Source organism: Rattus norvegicus, chromosome 5 (genome assembly GCF_021556685.1).
Source record: "Rattus norvegicus strain SHRSP/BbbUtx chromosome 5, alternate assembly SHRSP_T2T, whole genome shotgun sequence".
NCBI classification, from domain to species: Eukaryota; Metazoa; Chordata; class Mammalia; order Rodentia; family Muridae; genus Rattus; species Rattus norvegicus.
Genome location: NC_141538.1, coordinates 43,779,073 through 43,793,089, shown reverse-complemented (window position 1 = coordinate 43,793,089; position 14,017 = coordinate 43,779,073). Strand labels below are relative to the sequence as shown.

At 42.6% G+C, this 14,017-nt stretch overlaps 1 protein-coding gene across 1 annotated transcript; it reads right to left on the bottom strand.

Moving 5' to 3' along the window:
• Positions 1 to 7,697: 7,697 nt before the first annotated feature.
• On the bottom strand, positions 7,698 to 12,872 carry Ndufaf4 (NADH:ubiquinone oxidoreductase complex assembly factor 4). The gene is given in 3 exon segments (NM_198783.2): positions 7,698 to 9,474; positions 12,333 to 12,436; positions 12,701 to 12,872. Coding segments are annotated over 3 exon segments (525 nt in total). The 5' UTR covers positions 12,837 to 12,872; the 3' UTR covers positions 7,698 to 9,189.
• Between the last annotated feature and the right edge of the window lie 1,145 nt (positions 12,873 to 14,017).

Here is a 14,017-nt window from a genome sequence, read left to right as displayed (position 1 = left end):
ACCTGTGGTCCCGAGGCTCAGGTTTGCTCGTGGGGTGCTGCCCAGGGGCTCTCTGCAGCGGCAGCAACCAGGAAGACCTGTGCCGCCCCTTCCGGGAGCTTCAGTGCACCAGGGTTCCAGATGGTCTTTGGCTTTTTCCTCTGGCGTCCGAGATGTGTGTGCAGGGAGCAGTCTCTTCTGGTTTCCCAGGCTTGTCTGCCTCTCTGAACGTTTAGCTCTCCCTCCCACGGGATTTGGGTGCAGAGAACTGTTTATCCGGTCTGTTTCCTTCAGGGTCCGGCGGTGTCTCTCCAGAGCAAATATACTTAAACATCATTACCTCTAAACAGAATTTCTGCCACCAAGCATGGATTACTAAATTTAATCAATAGTCATCCTTCTGGAAATAGAAAGAGGCCTGAGGCTTACTTTGCAAACGGTTGAGCCTGGGAAAGAATTCAGTCAGTAAAATGTTTTTCCATGTGAGTACGAAGACCTGAGTTTGAGCTCAGAACGCACATAAAAAGACTGGCGTGAGGGCACGTGCAAGGGAGATGGAGACACACAGCTCCCTGACACTTTCTGGCAAGCTGCAGACAATAGAAAGATCTAGTCTCAAAAAATCAGGGACAGGACACTGAGGAAATGACACTGTAGGTCTGAGTACATGCTTACACACTCCACTCTCACCCATACAAGAAATAGTAACTCTCCTGTCAACCTGTACATGGCCACAGCCAACTTCCCATGCAAATCCTTTCATCAGCTTGCTGGCTTTGGATCAGCAAGCAGAGTTCCTTTCAGTTGGGTGACTTTGTTTCTTCAAAATTCTGTATCTTTTCTGAATGTTATACTTTCTCACGCAACCAAGAAACAATCCTATCCAACGACTCTGTTTCTTTTCCACTCAGGAATTATGTCTCAAGATCCATACCATGGCTTATATAGATTTCATTTTGATTAAATTCTTGTCACTAGATTAGTTGTAGGGCTAATCTTGATTGTCCATTTGATACACATAATAAGAGGAAACATCAACTGAAGAGTCGCCTTCACCAGCCCGTCCTGTGGCCTTATCTGTAAGGCATTGTCTTGACTGATGACTGAGGAAAGAGAGCCAAATCCACTCTGGGAGGTACAATCCCTAGGCTCGTATCCTGGGATGAATAAGAAAGGGAGCTGAACGGGAGCCTGAAAGTGGCCAAATAGACAGCATCCTCCATGCTCTCTGCTCAGTTCCTGCATCTAGGTTGCCACTTGAGCTCTTGGCCTGGCTTTCCCTAACAAAAGACTACAATCTGGTATGTGTAATAAACTCTTCCCTCCTCTAGCTGATTTGGGTCAGTGTTTTATCATAGCAACAGAGAAGCAAACTAGGATATCAGCCATGCCTTCTCTGTGGCTTTATCCTCACAGAAAGCAGAGGAAGAATTTTGTTAATACTTAATACGTATTTCACAATATCGGTACACTGAAAAATGACAGAACTTTAGGATTCTGTTCTAGAAACTGAGTTCTTCTACTATACTTCTGCTATATTCATATATGTCCCCATGACATAGTTTGTTCCACAATAATTTGGTCCTAGTATATGAGAACTGGTAGAAGGAGGAGGAGGAGGAAGAGGAGGAGGAAGAAGAGGAGGAAGAGGAGGAGGAGGAAGAGGAGGAGGAAGAAGAGGAGGATGAGGAGGAAGAGGAGGGAGAGGAGGAGGAAGAGGAGGAGGAGGAAGAGGAGGAGGAGGAGGAGGAAGAGGAGGAGGAGGTGGTGGTATTCAGGATTGCAAAGAGTGCAGTTTTGTTGGAACTTGACATGCTGCTACAGAATTGCTGAACATTAAAAAAAGTTGTCTCCAGCTGCTGTACGGAAGTGTGACTTCCTTCATAATGGAGACTCACCATCCAGGTCAGAAAAAGACAGGGTCTTCCTAATCACCAAAACCAGAAGGCACTTAGCTTAAGCTAACCTTCAACCATTAGGTAGTTTCTTGGTACAAGGGTCAAGGCCATAAATCTCCGTAACACTCAATTGGTTTTGACTATAGTGTGTTGTTGACAGGGAAAACCATCCGAAACCCTCCAGGAGGATCATAGGGCAATCATAGCCATCAAGACAGGAGATGGCTGGAACCAGATAAAGCTGAATCCATGCATAGCATCTTCCTAACTGGCTTATGAATTCTCCTCTTCCACAATGCTCTGAGCCCATTTGGGATGTTGGCACTGCCCACGGAATACCGCAAGGTTGCATGTCTGATTTGGAAGTCTGTGCCAGCCATATGACTAATGCTTCTCCAAGAGCATCCACACAGCCAGCCGGAGTAAGTTTACCTAACAGGACCAGTGTGTGTTGCTTTACCATTGCAAGATGTTTTTGTTTCTCTTTCACTTTACCGACTCATCTGCTTGGTTACATAGGGCAAATAAAGCACAATACACCATATGTGTTTGGCTTTGATCCTGGAGAGGACATATTGTGAAATGAGCTGAAGTGACTCATACATGATATGAGTAAACGTATCTCATTTATGTTTCAAGACTGACTACCACCAGCAGGTTAACACTTTTTCTCTAGAAAGGTCTTCTACTATATTACGGTTGTCTCATATGCCACAGTCCCATCCACAAATGTAAGGTCTCAGGTTCCTCCACAGCTGTCAGTACAAACAGACATCCCTGGTCTATAAGTTATCAGCAGCCATACTACCTATTAATTCTGCATGTTAGCTCTTCTGACTTTCTCAACAGGACAAATGGCAGATTGCACGATGGCTGCAGATAGATACTCAAGTTCCCTCTACTGGTTCATGTTAATACCAAACAGTTTCAGGCCTGGCAGCTACCCTCTCCTTGCACTTACTATATCATAGCCCTGGTGTGGCCACCTAGGTAGTCAGGTAGTTTCAAAGGGAGCACAGCTTGCAAGTTAATAAGCTACCGTAAGACACACATGGCTGCAAACATTCATATAACTCACTTATAGCAGGTGTTTACATGAAAAAAGGTTGAGGCCCGATAGGCCAGTCTGCATTATGACTGCTGTAGACCCCCATACACTGCTGTCGTAAAAAGATTGTATCTAGTTTCAGCTCCCTTCCAGAAAGTGATCAACACTTCAGAACGTTTGTCTGTGCTATTAAGGCCAGAGTCCAACTCATGCCATCTAGTGACTTTTAACTGCATTTGCACCTCAAAGTGTGTCTTTACAGATGCTTTATGCTGGGAAATATTCCAATCTTATGTGGCTCCCTTCTTAATCACAGATAGGGTTACATAGGTAGAAAATTACACTAGAAATGAAAGCACACCAGTAAGGAGAAAGCCTGTGCATGTTTAATGGTATGGGGAATGGGGAAATTGGCCCTTCCCATCTCTCTGTGTCTGGAAGCAAACAGGTCTTATCCAACCAGAGCATCTATAAGAACTTCACAGATGGTTCAGGGCCATGACTCCAGGGGTTGGCAGTCTGTCCCCTCATGCATATGTGACAATATAGTCATTCTACCATATCTCTCCATAATCCTCCCATTACTATGGCATCGTCTGTATTAATGTTATGTAATGAGAACAGAGTGGTCCCAAGCCACCATAATATGACTGACAGTTGGGTGGTGTCAATATCCTGAGGCAATAGCTAGGGTGGCCACTGTTTTCTCACCCCCCACCCAAGAGAAGACAAACTGGTTCTGTATGTGTTTGCAAGGCAATGCTGAGAGGAGCATCAGTTAAGTTCAGAGAGCATTTACAAAACTAAAAAGAAGTTTTCTACTACTTTAGTCATGTTAGGTACCGTATCATGCCTAGGAGACACCAGCACAGTTCCCTCTAGTCAATGTCATTGTTAAACTCCCATCCTGCCTTTTCACCACCCAGACTGGGCCATTAATAGGCAGGGCAGGCAGAATCCAGAATTCCTTATAATTCTTCTCTGGGCTCTGTAATTGCAGCATATCACCTGGAAACTTGTATTGTCTGGTATTTACTACCTGTTTAGATATGTGGAGGCTAACAGAGTCCTACTTTTCTTGATTAATGCTGCCTTTGCTGCCTGAACTTTGGGTTAAAACTGCCCCTCCCACCCCACCCCACCCCATAGAGGTCTGTAACATCTTTCCTAATAAAGAGTATTTGCTTTTGGCATGATTTTAGAGACTGGGAGATTGAACAAATACATAGCTGGGAGGGACTCTGCTTCCTAGATTCCATTAATTACTGCACAGGGCCCAGAGATCATTCTGAGCGGTAGCACATCAGTGTATATTAGCACATGTATCTATTACACCTATTCTTGAAGGACCAGCAGTGCACAGAGTCTGACATAGGCTTCTTCCTGCTGCCTTTACTCACAGGAGTGGAATGGGATATCTATTCCAGCAGTTGATTATGCTGGAGGGAGGAAATGCCTCACCTCCCAGAAAAAGCGGAAAGAAAAGGTTGTCGAGGGCTTGACCTTCCACAGAACTGCCATGATGGCACTTGTTTGCAAGCAAACCAACCATTCTGCCTCTGCTTTCTTGGACCAGCCCTCATCTTTTCAGTATGTTCTTGTCTCTTCTCTTTTATGGGAAAGTGTACCCTTGTCCCAGTCAGACTTAGACTCTCTTGGGTTAGCAACGCCCTTGACTACATTATAAGAAACCTTGCCCACCAGTTGAGCTGAGAAGGAAGAAAAAGAAGCTGCACCATTCTTGAGACGCATTTGGTAATTTTTTTTTTCCCTTTCCTGGACACAAATAAAGAAAATCTGATTTATTAGGCCCTGAAACCACAGAAGCATAAATGGCCTGTTGTGTGCCCATTTCCCACAGAATACCTTGGGTTTTGTCAGCACTTTTCCATCGGGAAGGGGGTGACCGTCCTGGCGAATTTATCTCATTTAGGCAAGCCTCTCTCATATCTAAGAGGATCCAGTCTGTAAAATGACTTCCTAGGAAAGAGCAAGCAGTATATGGGCACCCAAATCAGAGATTAGATGAACAGTAGCACCACTCAGTTTTCAGCTTTATGTTCTGCTGTAAGATACGCTATCCCCTCCCTTTCCCAGTCTTAGCATCCAGGCAGTGCAACTCACAAAGCAGTGTTTGTAACATTTAGAAATTCTGTATTAATATACTAACAGTCCTGGTTTCTAGCACAGAAGGCTCTTCAGCTGATTATTCAGGGCTGTTTTCTTGTACCGAATCAACAGACAGTCAAACAGTGTCACAGGTATAAGGGGTTCTTCCTTACTTCTCTTAAGGATCCTAATGTTTTATATTCCATTCTGATCATGACTGCTCAAACCTGATCAAACTTGTTTCCTCTTGCTATTCTAAACCTCCCAATGGAACCAAGTAAACATGAGTTTTAGCTTGGCATTCTGATCTTCCACTATTTCTGGCAGGAAAGAGCCTGAGAAGAAACAGGACAGAGGGTTGATACATTAGGCACATAGCATTTTCCAAGCTGTAAGTTTTGCTAACATCTTTATATTCTTGATGACAGCTAAATGGGCCACCTAAACTGCCCACAGCAACAGTCATCTCACTGCCAATAGCAAGATGCCAGCCTTCCTTCCCTCGGTGTGATAAGACCCTGCCTCGAACACCTCAGCAATGTTAGGATGTGACTAGACTCATTGACATGTAGACCCTGGAGCATGCAATGCAGGAGTCTCCCCTTCCCTTATGGATTCAGATGACCACTTCAGGGTTTCTGTACTCATTTCCTCAGTCTGCCGACTGTTTTGGACGAGTGAGATGGCTCTGCGGGCTCTGCACTGGCACCATGCCTGACAACATGTCGGATCCCTGGGACCTACACGGAAGGAATCAACTCACCTTTTGTCCTCTTACCTCCACATCCAGGCTCTAGCTTGTGTCCACACAGATATCACACACACACACACACACACACACACACACACACACCCCTTTTGTCCTCTTACCTCCTCCACATCCAGGCTCTAGCTTGTGTCCACACAGATATCACACACACACACACACACACACACACACACACACACACACCTTTTGTCCTCTTACCTCCACATCCAGGCTCTAGCTTGTGTCCATACAGATATCACACACACACACACACACACACACACACACACACACACACACTTTTGTCCTCTTACCTCCACATCCAGGCTCTAGCTTGTGTCCACACAGATATCACACACACACACACACACACTTTTTAAGAAGTAGGCAGATCTAGGATGGCAGTGCAGTTTATTGGGGACTTATTAACAAAAGTAGTCCTGGATGACATCAGAAGTTTGTGGAGAGCCATGACATGAGTAGGAACTACAATATAAAAGAAGTCTGAGCAAAAATAAGTTCATCCAAGCCAGAACGCACCTGGTTGATCTTAAGCTTGTATCAGACAGACCCATTCCAGTCAGTCACTGCAACGAAAACCAGTGTTATTCTGGGCAGTTATGGCAACTGTGAATGAAGATGGCTATGGTTAGGTTGAATCCATGACTAGTTCTATTGTTAACACTACCCAGTAGCTAGCCATTGGGGGAGATGGAATCCGTGGAATTAATGACCAAAGGGTTCTGTATTAAATAGCTATTTATGTATACAGATTCAGATCAAAGATGATGAATGTTTAAGGGCCCTGAGTAAATACCGAAAGGAGGATGTCCGTTCCTGAGCAAACATGCAGCTCTTTCTGAGTGATGAGGCACTAACCTGTAAGACAGTACTGGGGGGGGGGGGGGGGCTGCTACAGATGGACTAAAGACTTTGAGGTCAGCTTGGCCCACACAGTAAGATATTACCTCAAACCTCACCCCATTCCAGCTCAAAAAATAAAAGGTAAAGCTAAGATATTACATCAAATGGCGTTCAGACGTAGTCTTTGTGGTTACGTGAGCTTACCTGGGTTTATCTACGTGTCTCTTGACACTAGGTGGTTGGTATTGCCAGTAGCTGTGCCCAAGTCTGGATACCCTATCTCTTTGGGTAGGATTTTACCCAAACCACCCACTCTTCTGTTGCAGGCTCCTTCATGAACAGCTTTTCTCGGCTCTCATTTTTACTAATGCCAAACCTAGGAGTTTTCTTCTCTCCTCCTTATCCAGTTCTATTCCTTCAAATTCAGTTCCCCATTCCTGACTTTTCCAAATAAAATCAGACTCAAACACCAGTCATCGGCCACCAGTACCTGCAGACATTACAGTCACTGGTCATTTTTAGAGCATCTTTGATCTAGAGTCTATTCATTCAGGGATCTCAATCCTGCTACACAGTTTCAGAGAGGGTTAGAAGCTCTAAAAGGACTCATACAAGCACACATTTGAGCAGTCTTGGCCCTTTATACCCAGGCAACCTACATATCTAGTCACATAATTCTTACAACTTCCATATGGGCAATCCAGTGTAGTAGTCAGTACAAAATATTGTTTACTCTTCAACATCCACTTTGTAGTTACTGAAGTTCCCCAGGCTGTAACTTTCCCAGGAAAACATCCTTAACTTCAAGCCTGTGGTAGATGTTAAAATTAATCCATGTAAAGCACCTAGGTTAGTGCCTGGTACATAAATTGCACTTCAGACAATTACTGGTTGCATAATCACAGACAATTCAGACACAGCTAGTTATGGAACTGAAATCTAAACTCTTTGTTTTTCCAAATATGAATTCTGCACATTTTCTGTGACATTACAATTAGTGTTCTATATGAAACAAACAAACAAACAAAAAACCAAAAAAGGAACAGAAAAGTGGGCTAATGAGTAAAATGGAAGGATTTTATTGTGATACCGTATAAGAAACCGTATTTATATCTGCTAACCACCTAGGAAACACGAGTCAGTACTACTGATTCACATACTTATTTTGAATTGAAGGAAGATGGTTTTGACTATATTGTCCAATATAATTTGCAATGATTAGACTTAGCATGTTCTCTTAAACTTCTGTACCGAACCACAAATAAGTAGGTATAGTTTGTTCACTGGACCTAGATCTGAAAAACCTTACAAACTTTCCATTCATCTCCCCTCTTCGCTGTTACTCTGCCTCCCTCCATCACCATGCTGAATTCCTCTCATCTTCCACATCATTTCCAGGGGAATCTCGAGGCAAATATGTCTGTTTGTTCCCTTGAAAGAATTTGGACAAGCCCAGTTCCCCCAACTCCATTCTGTCCTCTTGAAATGGGTTTCATTTGGCAGAATAAATAAAAATACGAGTAGGATTCTGAGAACCTAAATTCTGGTCTCCTTGCATCATAAACTATAGACAACTCCATCATAAGTTCTGTAGACACCCATTTTAACTATAAGACTCTGTGCTCGCCTGGCCTTTTGCCATTTAACTTCACTGTTGTCCTGGAATTTACATAAGCAGAGTTCTACTTTTACAGAAATTCACTTTCAGAGAGGTCAAACAATGTGGCCAAGAACCCACAGGTACAGCATGCCAGAATGAACCAAACTCATATTACCTCATTTGAGATTCTAATACTGGAATGTGTCAGACTCGAGTTTAAGTGAATGAATCAGTAACTTTCTAGGTCCCTTCAGGGATTTTATACTTCTACTGGCTACTTTTTCTCCTAGAATGAAAACAGGTATAAATATTTGGTTATCAAATCGGATCCTCTTATTTTTAGCTATTAATATTTCTCTCATTTCTAAATTAAAGGAAGTTATTTTGTTCAAATAGTCTTAAGTATTGCCTCTCAGAAAACTTTTCAAGTTACCTATTTCTATTTGTCAAGAGACAGCTAGTAGGTCACAGATACTAATAATAATTCTAAAAAGTGATTTCATATTTAAAACATTAAAAACCCTCACGGATTTTTATTTTGTTGAGTACTAATATATATTTTTCTTCCTTTGCACTCAGTTTTCTCTCTTTCTTCACTTGGGAAATATAGTCACTATGTCTCATTGCTGATTATCTGTCCCTAGCACAATGCCAGTCTTATAGGAGTCAGGAGGGAGGGCTCTTCTTTCAGTGTCTCCTCCAAAGAACAAACCATCCTAAATTGGAAAGTGAAACTTAATATTGAATCAGTCACATGATCAACACTGACATATAGCCAGGAACTACACATAAATTAAAAAAAAAATTATATGAACAATCCTGAAGAGGTCAAAGGGCTATCCAAGTTATAATCACAATCACAGTAACTTGTATAATTTATATACACGAAAAACAAGGACTCAGAGCTTGGGAGCGCACATAGGAAATCGTTTTGTGATTTTCTTCACTTTGATTGTATTGCTTTCCTGTCTTCAGGAGGAACGATTTTGACTTCAAAAGTAACGAAATATTTGAGAAGGGAATTTACATCCTCCAGTTCTAAATGGTATTCCTGGGCGATTTTCTCAGCAGTCCATGTCTCTGGAGAGAGTTTATGGTTATTGAGAAGGGTCAGTGCTTCTACAACAGTGATCTTGCCTTTGGGAATGTCCTTGATATTCTTGTCAAATTGATCTCCTATCGGCAATCTGAACTCCTTTGGTTGTTGCTGTGGTTCAATGGCTTTTACCTAGTACCAAAAAAAGAGGGCTTTAGGATAAAATACATCTTCCATGACTCTTAAGTCTATACCATTTCTTTCCAAATAAATACATACATACTTCCTCAAACTTTGCTTTTTCATTGGAGTTCTTTTTTCCCTAAATATAGCTCGCTATAACTAAGAAAGCCTCTATAAAATTGTAACTGAATGCACACCATGAAATCAAGCCACTGACCATTACCGATCCAAAAATGTGAGACCCAAAGTGCTTTAAACTCCTTTTGAACTCCACCATGATGCCCCAAGTAGAAAATGCCACATCTAACCTCCTGTGATGGTCAGCAGTCACATAACCCACACCTAACTTCCTCTGATGGTCAGCAGTCACATAACCCACACCTAACTTCCTCTGATGGTCAGCAGTCACATAACCCACACCTCACTTCCTGTGATCAACTTGCCTTCAAGCTGTTTACTCATAGCTTCAAGCTTCAAATTTCATAATTAAACTTGGATCCTACCACAAAGAGGCTTCATCATATACACACAAATATTCCAAAATGAGGTCTGTAAAGACTTCAGGTCCTAAGCAGCTCAGTTAAGGAAACCTCAACTTGTATGTGAAAAGAACGAGAATTGATTGGATTAAAATCACCTCTTTCAAGCTCTGACAGCATGGTAGCAGTTTACTGGACCGCTGTTTTCCAGCCTTCCTTCACTGGTGAACTCTAACCTAGACATGTACGATGAGATAAACCTTTCTTTCTCCAAGCTGATTCTGGTCACTTTTATCACAGCAAAAGACAGCATGCACGTGCTCATGTATGCGCACGCACGCAAGGGCGCACACACACTCACTCCTTACATATTTTGAGGCTTGGCCTGTGCATCACAGGCATACATAGGTAGGTAGATCTTTGTGAGTTCCCATCTAAGCTTACCCTCTGCCTTTGTGCTACTTAAGCTGTGCCCAGATTCCCTTTTTCTTCTCATTTCCAACTACACCTGCCTACACCACTTTTAGGCCAACATCTCCATAATTCTCTCTCCCTTTTCTCCAATGACTCCCCAAAGCCCTCCTGATAAAACTAAAATTCCTTGGCATATACTTCATGAGGCTGCCATCACCCCAAGTCCCCCTCACTCTCTCCTTGTCACATACCCTCTAAGCAGACTTCCATACTCGCTCATTCCTGCTCCCACTTGAGTCTTAGACACTCACTCTCTTACTCTCCTACTTCCTAAATCTCAAAGAGTCTCTCGGCTTCCAAACCCAGGTACAACAATCTTCCCCTCCACACAAACAGATCTAACCTTCCCATTCAGCATTTCATATTAATTACTTGACACCTCCCAAAAAATTAATAAAATTTAACATCCTCTTTTCATTTAGTAGAAAGGCAGAAAAAATTTACAAATTGCATATAAAGATAAAATATTAAGAAGACAAGAAACTGAAAAACTACTTCCTGGCAGAAATAATAACGTGTTATGTGGGTAGCTACAAAATAAAAATCACCCGTTTTCCCATACATTAACATGAGGGGAAGAAAGTTTTACTTAATAACAACTTTCTTCCTCAAAGACAAAACAATTAGAAGATCTTTACCTTTTTCTAGTTAAACTGTGAACACAATCTAATTATAATCGAATGTAAACAAGGCTTACTAAAGACACTGGCAATTTGAGTTCTAAATTCATTTAGAGGAAAGTAATTTGAGAAGAGACAAGAAGCTTTTTAAGGTTACAACAGTGACCAGGATGTGTCATACAGTTTACTGAGTAGTATGGGTCTAGTGGTAAGAAACAAACCAGACAGCACCAATAAGTTTATAAACCCAAGTAAGAACATTAATAAATTACATGGGTGATTGACACCTATTCAAAGAGGTTAAACTGATCACTTCTACAGACTAAATACTAAGCATAATATGAAATAAATATCTTTTCACAAAAATCGCACACACACACAAAACAAACAAACCCAGGCTTAGCATAAATGAGAAACCCTAGTTCCAAGTATTGCTCAGCTTAAAGATAATAGATTATGGCCACCAATCAATGTATCTTTTGTGTGAGAATCTGGAGGTAACTGAATCCTACAGTTGCTATTAAATTATAAATATTATATAAGTAGCTATAATAGTAATCTTTTGCTTAGTATTAGACAATGCAAAAAGATTTATGATGCAAAAAACCTTTGGGAGCTACGGCTCTTCATTTAATCTAACTCTTCACCTTACGGACTGCAACTTCAATTCACACTCCAGGCCCAGGGTTAAATGTAATTTCCTCAGAAGCAGTCCCTCATCTTCCTGGGTCTGTAATTACACTATTGTTGTATAACTGCTCACCCACTTAATGTCTGTAGACTGCAGCATATCATGGGCCTCAGAGAGTACACGGTCTGTTCTGATCACTGCACATAAACACACCTGACACATGAGACAGGCCCACCATTCCAGCATACTATATTAACTTACATATAATATTACACATCCTGTTGGGACACAGCCTCAAAAATATGAACATGTTCCCACAAACTCCCAAACATTGAGGCTGTCATTAAAAGCATCTTAATTTACAGAATATGAAAGTAGCTCTCAAAGTCTTATTTGTCGCTCAGCTAACCACTAAAAAGTGTGTAACCAAACCCTATAACTTAGCAATAAATAATTCACACAGGTCCATTCAATCAATCCCTTCACAGGTCTTTCAGTATACCCTAAGTATCCAACAAGCCAAACCCCGTGTCTAGATCGCTGTGCTTCTTTGCACTGACCACCGCTCCACACACGTAGCACTTTCACCCGTTTCCCTCTTTTTCTTGATCGCCTCCTCACACCTCCAAAATAAATTGGTGAGTTAATTAACGTATACATTACCGGCAAGGAAGGCACCGGATCTTTGGAATTGACATATACATCTCTTAGTAAGGACAGCAGCTTGTTATCTTTCCTAGAAACTTCTTCCTCGATTTCTGGATACTCTAGGGAAAGAAAAAAGGCCGTAATTTTTTTTTTAAAGAAAAAAATATCCCTAAAATCGTAAACATGTATGACAATTTAAAAAAAAACAATCATCTGGACATCTAGGGACAAACATTAGGGCGAGACTCTGCGCGCATCCTGTGCAGACCCCGGAAGAGAGCACGGGCTGCCTTGGGCTCTGGGATTCCTTGCCGCTGCCACCACCGTAGCCCGCGCGGGGACGACCTCAATGTCACCGGAGGCCTGGGAGGGGCCGCACTCACGACTCAGGTGCTCCTGCAGGAGACTGCGGGTGGAAGGGTGCTTGGGTGCCATGGAGGGCTTCCTCTTGCTGATCTCCTGCTCCGCTCGCTTCTCCACGTTGAAGTTCCTGAAGGCGCGGGTCATGCGAGCCCCCATCTCTACCTCATGATGCCCTTAGTTCACTACGCACGTGGGGAAACACCGGCGCGGGTGACCTCTGTGTGCAGGGAGCATGCGTAGAGTAGGGGTCAGGCACCGGTAAAACGCCGACGGTGCGCTCGTCGCCCTCTAGCGGCCAGGAGGACGCATGCTGGACTCCGCTCCGCCCTCTTCCACAGGGGCGCATGCGCGGACTACTGCGGGCATTGCTAGGGACGCCCGCCGGGGACTAGGGAGTTAAGAGCTGTTGCAAAATCCCGAGTAGCTAAAGTGTAAGGCGGAGATCTTCCAACCTCTTCAGAGGGTAGAGTGCAAAGTCATGGTAAATTTACCTGCCTATGCTTTTGAGAAACGAAAATAGAGAATATTTGTTCTCAGCCGTTCTTCCCGTTTTGACAGCCCTTATTTTCCTGTCCCCTGCCTGGTGCATTTCTGAGCCAATTTTGTTTAGGTTTTGTTTGTTTGTTTTAACTCTTCCACTATTTTTGCACACCATTTTCCCGTCACTTTGTCCCCAATGCTATGAAGTTTCTTCCTCCTCATATTCGTATTACAAACTTGACGTACTCCTCTGTAAGCACCGGATCACCCTGCTCTTCTCAGTCCCATTTCTCAACTCGGCTGCCTCTCAGAGTTTCAGTAATCTTGGGAGACCCTGGTGAAACTTGGGTTTTAACGGTGTATTTGGGGGGGGGGGAATCAACGTTACACGTTCTGTCTTCCTTTCCCCTCCTCTTCCGTCCCCCTTTGACTCTTCCTTTTTACTTCTGAAACGGTTCGATGTGATTGACCCGTACATTTTTAAAGCCCACCAGAAAGAAAATAAGTTTCCGAATTAATATTTCTCCCAGACTGTGGTTGTGAAATCTATTAGAAATATTAGCCTGGTTGATTAGGTGAAATAGATTGGTCGTGTCTAACCAAAACAAAAATTAGGGGGAGGGGTGTTAATTTTTTAAACCACTATTATCAACTAGACGGCTTCATAATAGGGGAAAACACTAGAGGGGTAAAGTTCTCACTGTTGCTTATGAAACATTTTCTGGTGACGGCTGTATTGGGAGATGGGACATACAGAAGCTAAAAACCTCGTTCAGTGAGTTAATTTGTTAGTTATCCTGAAGGTGGCAGGCTGCTCCAAGATTTCCATCTGAGAGCTTTAAAACAAGTTCATAATT